This window comes from Megalops cyprinoides, chromosome 20, assembly GCF_013368585.1.
Source record: "Megalops cyprinoides isolate fMegCyp1 chromosome 20, fMegCyp1.pri, whole genome shotgun sequence".
In the NCBI taxonomy this organism is placed as follows: Eukaryota; Metazoa; Chordata; class Actinopteri; order Elopiformes; family Megalopidae; genus Megalops; species Megalops cyprinoides.
The window spans coordinates 24,666,773-24,676,342 of NC_050602.1; the positions used below are offsets into that span (position 1 = coordinate 24,666,773).

Genomic DNA, 9,570 nt, shown 5'->3' on the forward strand with positions numbered 1-9,570 from the left:
GTTCAATGACAATGTCACAGAAAAACAGCAAAATATTCTATTTTGTTCTGTTAAGTTTTGTGTTCAGGCTTCTGTCGTCCACAAATGTGCAGATATTATTAACAGACTGCCTTCCCACTGGTCACCTCAATTACAATGCACTCTGCCTGAACATTGCTCTTTTGGCATCTCACAAAATGATGTACAAAATCTGCTATTACAAATGATATAAAGTTTCATATTTCACCAGCACACCAATTTCTAAAGTTATCAGGAGAGTAAAATTAATACAGCAAGAGGGGGGTAGAGTGCAGACATCCTGCAGTGCTGAAATATTTTTATGCATTTTCATTTTGCATTAACAGAAAACATTAACACTGTTACTGATATGTATCATTTAGATACAGGAGGCCACATTAGGAATATAAATATGAGAGAAGTTACCAACATTTTTACCAACATTCTGTTTCAAGGTAGTTTTAGCCAGCTGAATATCTGCTGTCAATCCCTGTCAATCAATGTGCGCTGTTAACCACTAGAATGCAATTCAGACATAACCAGTCAAGAAATATGCCTGTCTGTTGTGTCTCTGCAGTATTCCAAACAGTGCAAACCATCAGCATTCTACACAGCTGTGGTCTTTCTCATTTCCTACGCAAAGCCAGAGCCAATTTTTAGAAAGGGTAGCGACTCCATCTACTGTCCCATCTCTGAACTGCACTATGTGTCTAACACTGAATGTGCTGCAGCTCCAAAACAGAAAAAAAATCTGCATTTTTTGGCCTACAAGCACCTTGGAGCGCACAGACAATTAAAACCGAAGTTTACTACTGTCCGAGACACCAGATCGCAGCTCTTTGGTATTAAGTTTATAATGACAAGTACCAACTGAAACTGATCCCAAAGGAAAAATGTGTACTATTAAGATATTAATGGACCATCAACTGTGAAATTGCGAGGGAAGAAGAAATGTAGCAAGTGATCTAAGATAGATCAAGTGCCCAATTTGGAAAAACGTAAGATCTGGAATAGATGTTAATTGATGTAAATGTGAAACACAGCCCGGAGTGAAGTGGGAAACGCAAGGGGAAGCGGCACACTAATGAGGCAAGGCTCCTAAATGAGCCGTGCGGGACGAGGCCCACAAGTAAATGGAGTCTGATTCAAAGGAAATGTGCTCGAAACCGCATGCAATTTTAACATGGGGGGGGTTCACTGCCGTGGACGGGGCCGCTTGTCAGAGATGAATAATACAGCGCGTTTTTATGTTCCACTGAACAGTAATGAAAGCCGGAGTGTCTGCCTCTTCACAGGCAAGGAGGCCGTCGGCTTTGCACACGCAGGGCTGGGGCTAGCCGGGCCTTAAACGGAAACAGATTTGTGGATGCTTGAAAAACAACAACTTTTGTTTTTGCACTGGCGCTCACAATCAAAGACGGTTGGAATCAAAGGTTCCAAGAAGGAAGTGGATTATGTTTGCTTACATGTACTTGCCAGGGCAAGACATCTTATTCTGCGCGAAGGTTCCAATTTTTTGATAAGACTATTGCAACCATGTGTCACTGCGTGCAGCTCTCCATCTTCCATGTGGGAAAGTACTGCGTCTTGTGGGTGTAACACAGCGTAACAGTCACCTCTGAGTCATCACAGCACATGTACTGAACAACACCGGTACCAGGAAAGACGGACATGTGTTCACCTCCTGGTGATGCTGACCGCTCTGTGGACAGGGATGGCTTTATCCTTTTATGGCTTTATGACTTTATCCTTTTGATATTAGTTTTGGATTTTTCAAATTATTAAATTGTATGTGGCCCAGATCTTCCCACACACAGCCCACAGAAACGTTTCACGTTACCATCTGGCTTCCCATGATTCCACAGCTTCACAGGGCATTGAAACACAGTGGCCTCGAGAAAAGGGTGGAATAAAATCACTTTAAAAACACATTAAAAATACCTCTTCCCCAATCTGTGAACCGCATACTAACTCTATGCCTCCTGGGCTGCTTTGACTGACATGGCTGATCTCAGTGCTCCAATAAGGAGCTCAGTTTCCTCGGCAATCCCCAAAAGCACTTGTGTCCTTGAGTTTTACCTACTGCTAAAAAATAAACTCCACTTATATGAATGTATCTTTAATTTTGCTTACTGTTACAACAGAAGGGGGTAGTGAGTGTAATGTAAAATGTTTCATGCACATGAAAAGAATGACGATTATGTCACAAACAACACATTCTCTCATATATATTTTGGGTTTGTTAGAGGACCCTGGGAAAGTGACTATCACAATAAGCAACCTGCTGAACTGCGAGCATTCCATTCTCTTTCAAACCTCAAAGTCAATCCAAAGGATGGAACTGCTTTCTCCCTCCTGTTGGCTGTTTGGAGGTTTCCAGACAGCACATGAAAATTGACATACAATATCCACATCTCCATACAGACTCTGGCAACAGAGCCCCACTCGAGAAAGCCAAAGAGGAGCATCTATGTAAACAGGTTCACCCCATAGTCCAACCCATCTTCCTCCTCACTGGCGGTGGTTTCTTTACTGTCCTGACAGGAGTCTGCTGGACGGTCCAGTGCCTTCTTTCTTCTCCGCCTGTACACTGACTTTTCCTGTGTCACATCTGTATTCTTACACTGAGAGCCTTCTGATTGCAGGGCTGACTGTAAGCACTCATGGAACCTGGAACCGAAGGGTGAGGTGTATGACTTCACATATGGTTCTGGTTTAGTATGTGTAACAAAGGTCATTAACGTAGGACGGCTACCAGAAACAGCAACACTTTACCTTTCTATTCTTCTGAGGTTCTCTACCATTTTTTGATTGGCCACTTCCACCAGGAACTCAATGTAGTCTTCACTGACTAAGATTTGTCCCTTTTGGCTGAGGGGAACTTCAAGACAATGGGTGCTCCGCACAGCCTAAGGGTAACATTAAAATGAGATCTTAGGAAATGAAAGGTAAACTTAACCATCCATCCGGCTATAGGATAAACTACAGGAGATGTCATATAAACAAACACACACATTGCACTCCACTTATGAGAAAAACAAAAAGTGTCCATTCTTACAAGTGACTGATTCTTAAATGCAGAATTACAAATGAACAGGTAAAACAGAGGTTTGATTAACTCATATCACAATTCAGTTCAACTCATATTAATTTTTTTTCCTTGATAATTGCCACTGTGTGATATACTGAGGCTGTGTTTTTCATCAACAGAAAGCTTTTTTCTTTTTCCTACCAGGTAAACTGCCAATCCAGGCCCTTAGGCAAACTGCCCAGCTTCTTTTTCTTTAAATATGCATGCTAGATGCTGTTGTAATAAACACAATGGATGAAATTTACTACACTGAAATTCTAAACTGCTTTTTTTCCCACTAATGTGCTACTGTACATTGAGTATTCTATTACATGTTGGTAATGAGCCCAAAAATGATTCTTATAAGCAGACTGTGCGTTTCTTACAAGCAGAATATTTAAACACAGCAGGAAGATATTACATAAGCCTTAAACTGCAAGCCCTAGGAGTCGTCTTTTGGAGTATCCATTAAAAAAGACTGGGTTAATTATACTACATGTACTTTTTAAAAGAGATTTACCCATCTCAAAAACAAAAATGACCTTCTGATTTCCATACCGTTATTATTTTACCCTTTTTGCCAACAGTTATTCCAGAGTTTCTGAAGCCAGAATTTATTGCAACGTTGTGCTGTGAACAAAATGACAGCACCATTAATATGACAATACATACACAAAAATGACCTGATCTATATTTGGAAAAAAAAAAAAACAACTTCACAATATTAATACATCCCTGCTGGGTTTTCTGCAGCATTCCTGCAGTTATTTTAGAGTAATTACAAGTGAATCCTTTGCAGTTTAACCATTATCACTTTGTAGGGTTTTTTTAAATGTGGGGTATTTTTGTTCATACCAAGAGCTGTGCATCTTCCAGCCGTCTGCACTGTACGTGCAGAACAAAGGGTTCAAACTTGAAGACGGCATCTCCACATGACCTCTCCAACCCTGAGACCTGCGCAAAATGACATGCTGTGGCACTCCCACACAACGTAAGGGGTGACAGTCACAACGACACTGACACATATGGACCAAACTAGGACAATCCCTCACCACATCTGTCTTCTGGCATTGCTGGTGTGTCACAAAAAGCCAGGAGCAGTTCTGTTTTTGCACATCTTGACAGTCTGAGACCTTGAACAGAAACATATAAACACGTACACACACACGTCACACGAGTCAATGGCGCCCAGAGACAAAAGCAGCCCTTTTATGCGTATAGCAGTTCAAACCTTTTAACCTATGCACACTTGTCGGTAAAAGGCGGCGCTGTCCACTTCAATTTACATTATTTATTCGCCTGGCAGACGCCCTTATCGAAAGCGACTTACAGTTACGTAGGCTTGCGGTGGTGCAGTGGCAGTGCCTCTCACAATTAAGAACAGCACCTCACCACCCGAGCACACCACACTGCTACGGTTCTGGGTTTGATATATTAGTTAAGACCTTGTGAACAGACAACATTAGTGAAAATAGCACTGATTGGGGATTCATCTCTAATTGGCATGATTATCTATGATGACGTTTTGGTGTTAGTTATGTGTCTATGGTCGACAATAGAATAACTTGTTAGTAATTTAGAATCGTCAGAATGGCTGACCCCATCTTTATTAAAAAACGTTTAGTTCAGCTTTGTTCGTGAATGCGGGTAGCTGGTCAACGAGTACTGACCATGTAAAGCTGTATCATGTGTTGATCGTAACTTACAGTTCCTGATTATATATACAGCTGACGTTATATGACCACAGACAGTCCCTGATCTAGAGCTAGTTACCGCAAGCGGGTGTTTTGAAACAAATGTAATCAGCGTGGTGTGGTGAATGCACCAAGTTAGCTCTGTTTGGTAACTGTAACTTAGCTAGCTGTAGATTCTTGATTCTATCAACGTAAACATTAGGAAAATCAGTCTAGCGTACAGTCAGCAACAGTTAGCTAACTGGTCATCGGTGTTTACTTAATAGTAAATTGTTGCACTGGATCCATTCTTACCCCGTCAATCAGTATTATTCGCCCGGAGCACGAACTCGTTGTAAAGTAATTCTCAGCATCGTTTAAGGCACGAACAACGTGCGCGATGTCTTCATCAACACTTCCCTTTTTGCTTAAATCCATCTTGTTCAAACACTGCTTCTTCCATTGTTTGAATGTATTTTCGATCTCCATACTACCAAATAAGTCGAAAAAACTGGAACTGTAATTACTTTATATTTACCTATGCAACATTTCGACAAACTGTAAACAGCGTTTGCCCTGTAGTGACGTCACGTTCAGAAGCTAGTACGGCGGCCCAAATGGTCCAATCATAGGAAGGAAGTTGTTAACGCCTCCGAGAGGCCATATTTGAGAGGCATTGTTGCAGAATTCATAATTTAGTGAGTGTGCAGCGAGTGTACACTGATCACAGAACATATTTTTATTTTATGTGAATGACAGTGAAGTTTTGCAGGTTCCATCGACTATTGTGTTTTGCAGCTGGTGGGAGTGACAGAACTAAATACGGTATAGCTAGCTAGTCAGATTTTTTGCCGTTGTACACTTTACACTTAGCTGACTACCTAGTCATCTTTCGTTTAATCAGGTAGCTAAATGCAATAATTTTGTTGCCTTTCATTTTTAGTTTTAAAAGTTGCAAGCTACTCTGGGCCTGACTGTTTGTGCGATAGTCATGTGCACAATGTTTAACTGAGTGTGTGAACGGATTGCAAGTCTTGCACGTCACACCTACTAAGTTTTTGCGACCTGACCAAGGTCCAAAATGACCAGCTTGCACTCTTTAGCAGGTATCAAATTTTATCCAGCTATCTTTAGCAACTATCCGATTGTATTATTTAAATTCCCTTGTGTGTATCTGCACAAATCGGTGTGATTGGTGGCACGTCCCATATTAATGCTTAAAATTTTAGGAACGAAATGGCATCATCAAAGTTAATGCGAGCCATCAGAGTGTCCGAGTTTGGAGGACCATCGGTTTTAAAATTGCGAACAGACATTCCCGTGCCAAATCCTGGTCCAGATCAGGTAAGTAATTCATTAATATCTTGTGTTATTTTCCATAGGTTAGAACAGGTGCACCTGTATGTACCCATAAAATAAATTAGGAAACGTTATCATTTTATCCATTCAATAACAGAATAGCAGCGTGGCAGAATAAAATGTTATATAAAATGACAATATATTCTTTAAAATTTGTATTTTACTAACATGTGTAATGACATGTCACATAACTTACATAACTAACGTAGCATCATCTCCATACATGCATTTTTTTCAGCCTCTGTCAGAATTTTGAAATTATATATACATTTCTGTGTTCTCCGTCAGCTGTCACGTTTTTATTGACTATAATAGCTATAAAGTTCATTTTAATTCAGAGTCATAGAGAAAACGGCTATGGGCCCGTGTGTTTCCCCTGCTGCAGGTGTTAATTCGGGTCCATGCCTGCGGAGTGAATCCCGTGGAAACGTATATCCGCGCCGGGGCCTTCAGTCGGAAACCGAGGCTGCCCTACACCCCGGGATCAGATGTGTCTGGGGTCGTGGAAGCCGTCGGAGATGGTGTTACCTTTTTCCAGGTTCTGTCCTGTTGTTCATACCTTGAGCCAGGAACATGTTATCTTCAGAAATAGCATTATTTTTTAATGTTTGTTGTGTTTTACGGGATAGGGTTTGTATTGGTTTGATTTTGATATGCAGTCGGAATTAAAATTTTAAGGGGGTGGCTTCAATCATCTGATGTCTAAAATTTCAAGCCTTTTTGCCTGACCTTTCAAGGTTACTCTCTACATGTGAAACATAATGCTGGCTGAATGTGGGTGACCCAGTGAAAACAAGACAATCAGTGAATAAGGGAATTCAATACTGCAAAGATCGCTCAATGCTTGCGGGTGAAAGCGCTTATGTTACCCAGACGTCTTCCTGAGTAGATGAAAAGGAAGAAGATCTCATTAGCACTGTTGGGGGAGGGGGGGGGGGGGGTCTTCTTTTTTGTGGTCGCTTGGGATCCAGCCTGATGGTCTGTTTATTAATGAACGGGAAAATGTTTAGACTGACGCAAGCCTTCCCCATCAGGCAGGAGACCGTGTGTTCACCACTGCCACGGAGACAGGAGGCTATGCGGAGTATACAGTAGCGTCAGAGGAATCGGTCTACCGGCTGCCTGATTCCCTAGATTATAAACAAGGGGCTGCCATTGGAATCCCATACTTCACAGCATACCGTGCGCTCTTCCAGAAGTAAGAGAAATAATCACCAAAGATATTGTATATATCGTCCAGATGTTTACCCCGCTCTCCTTCAGATTGAATTGTCTGCCCAGCTGTTGAAGCTACAAATACTCTGATTTGCTGGGCTGTTATGAACATTCTTGAAGGGGTGTGGTCTGAAGCAGAACATCTGTAGGTAGCACAGCAACACAGAAATATGGATGATGTAAGGAACAGAGGTGCCAAATATTTTGTCATAATGTAAAATATCTGTGTAATTACTGCAGCACTAACTTAACCACTAGAACATAAGCATTCCTGAAGAAGCATCACTGTTTACCAAAATACAAGCGATCTGATGCAGAATGACCATGCACTAAGAGTAGCTACGGTGTAACAGTGAATGAAAGTACATGCAGAGTCCACTAAATGTGAAGTCAGTCAAATGGCTAATCTCCTGTGTCATCTTTGGATGTCTCAGAGCCCATGCCAAAGCAGGAGAGACAGTTCTGGTCCATGGAGCCAGTGGAGGGGTAAGAGGAGCTGATGGCGGCCATCTTGTCATGATCCAAAGGTGAAGGTGAGTCACTGCATGGCTTCAGAGTACTTGATGGGAACTGGCTTTTGAATATGTTCTCCCAGGTGGGAATAGCAGCGTGTCAGATCGCCAGAGCCTTTGGGATGAAGGTGCTGGGAACAGCAGGTACTCCAGAGGGCCAGACGCTGGTCCTGAAGAACGGAGCCCATCAGGTCTTCAACCACAGAGAGAAGGGTTACACCGACAGAATACAGGTAGGCCTCAGATCTCACACAGTTTGTGCTTGCCATTCACATCGTAAGATTGTTACTGGTACAGGGGCTGTGTCTTAGATGGGTAAAGTGCCTGTCTAAACAGGAGATCCTGGGTTCGAATCCCAGCGGTGCCTTCCTCTTTCGCTCAGGTCGCTCTGGATAAGAGCATCTGCTAAATGCCCTTAATGTAAAGTAATGTACCACTCATGTGGACTGTAAGGGCAACACATTGGAATGCTACTTTGCAAATTGTTTTTACAGCCCTTCCCGATACATTTTTGTGGTAGTTATTTGTCATTTCTCAAAGGTTCATCTGGTTTTATATTTAGGAGGCTACCAATGGGCAAGGGGTGAACGTGATCATTGAGATGCTGGCCAATGTGAACCTCAGTAACGACCTGGAAATGCTAGGCCGAGGAGGCAGAGTGACAGTGAGTAGTTCATTTAGTGTCTGACGTGAATTTCTGTGCCATACACCTGCCACATCTTCGTCTTCATCCTCATCCTCAGTGCACTGGTGTTTGTTTCAGATAGTGGGCAGCCGAGGACCCATTGAAATTGACCCACGCGACACCATGATGAAGGAGTCCAGCATCATCGGAGTGGCCCTCTTCTCTTCAACATGTGTAAGCTGGCGCATAGCTGTTATAAGCTGTGGCTGTGGTCTTCAATGCATGTTAACGTTACAGTAGTTGTGCTGTGAGTATCTCTAGCATAATTACATTGCATAACGTCATTGGCATTTAGCAGACGCTCTTATCCAGAATGACTTACATAAGTAACAATCTTGACATGTTATCCATTTATACTGCTTGATATTTACTGAGGCAATTAAGTCCCTTTCCCAAGGGTACTGCAGCAGTGCCACAGCGGGGAATCAAACCAGCAACCTTCTGGTTATGAGCCCTGCTCCTTACCACCGTGCTACACTGCTGCCCTGCATCTGTTTTGAACAGGAAGAGAAGGCCGAATGCGCAGCCGCCCTCTGTGCTGGAATGGATTCTGGTTGGATGAAGCCTCTCATCGGTGCCCAGTACCCCCTAGAGCAGGCTTCACGGGCCCACGAAGACATCATCCACAGCTCCGGGGCAAGAGGGAAGATGGTGCTGACCATGTGATCACGTTGCCTCGCAGTTACTGATGCCAGCACTTAAAAATTCCTGTGCAGTGATGGAATAAAATGGGAAATTTGTTGTGTGATGTTCTGCGCTATTAGACGAACAGTGTTTTGCATTAAAGAAAGCTATGCACATGTATTGCATTTTGCAATGGTATTCTGCACACTCAAGATGAAAGATGGGTGCTGCTGGTGCTAGAAATTGAAACAATAAAGTATTGCGTAATTGATCAGGTCTTTGCAGCAAATGTTCTCTGAGATTTAAGTATGATGACTTACAGTCTATAGGCTATCCACCATCATCATCATCGTCGCTGTCGTCGCTTTAAAAAAGGGTAATTTTGACATGGTTACGTGTGTGTTCCGAAAGTGCCTTGCAGGGAGGCGCAGACAA

The 9,570-nt window shown here is 42.5% G+C and overlaps 2 protein-coding genes across 2 annotated transcripts; one reads left to right on the plus strand and one right to left on the minus strand.

Moving 5' to 3' along the window:
• Nucleotides 1-939: 939 nt before the first annotated feature.
• tyw3 (tRNA-yW synthesizing protein 3 homolog (S. cerevisiae)) lies at nucleotides 940-5,321 on the minus strand. The gene is made up of 6 exons (XM_036554387.1): nucleotides 5,056-5,321; nucleotides 4,120-4,200; nucleotides 3,923-4,021; nucleotides 3,626-3,697; nucleotides 2,773-2,906; nucleotides 940-2,667 (listed from the first exon to the last, which is right to left on the minus strand). The coding sequence occupies exons 1-6, from the start codon at nucleotides 5,227-5,229 to the stop codon at nucleotides 2,466-2,468; spliced, it is 762 nt and encodes a 253-aa protein (XP_036410280.1). The 5' UTR covers nucleotides 5,230-5,321; the 3' UTR covers nucleotides 940-2,465.
• Nucleotides 5,322-5,412: 91 nt separating this feature from the next.
• On the plus strand, nucleotides 5,413-9,273 carry cryz (crystallin, zeta (quinone reductase)). The gene is made up of 9 exons (XM_036554693.1): nucleotides 5,413-5,565; nucleotides 5,970-6,084; nucleotides 6,485-6,637; nucleotides 7,134-7,297; nucleotides 7,749-7,800; nucleotides 7,910-8,059; nucleotides 8,389-8,490; nucleotides 8,590-8,685; nucleotides 9,016-9,273. Exons 2-9 carry the CDS (start codon nucleotides 5,977-5,979, stop codon nucleotides 9,175-9,177), a joined length of 987 nt encoding a protein of 328 aa, XP_036410586.1. The 5' UTR covers nucleotides 5,413-5,565; nucleotides 5,970-5,976; the 3' UTR covers nucleotides 9,178-9,273.
• Nucleotides 9,274-9,570: the final 297 nt, after the last annotated feature.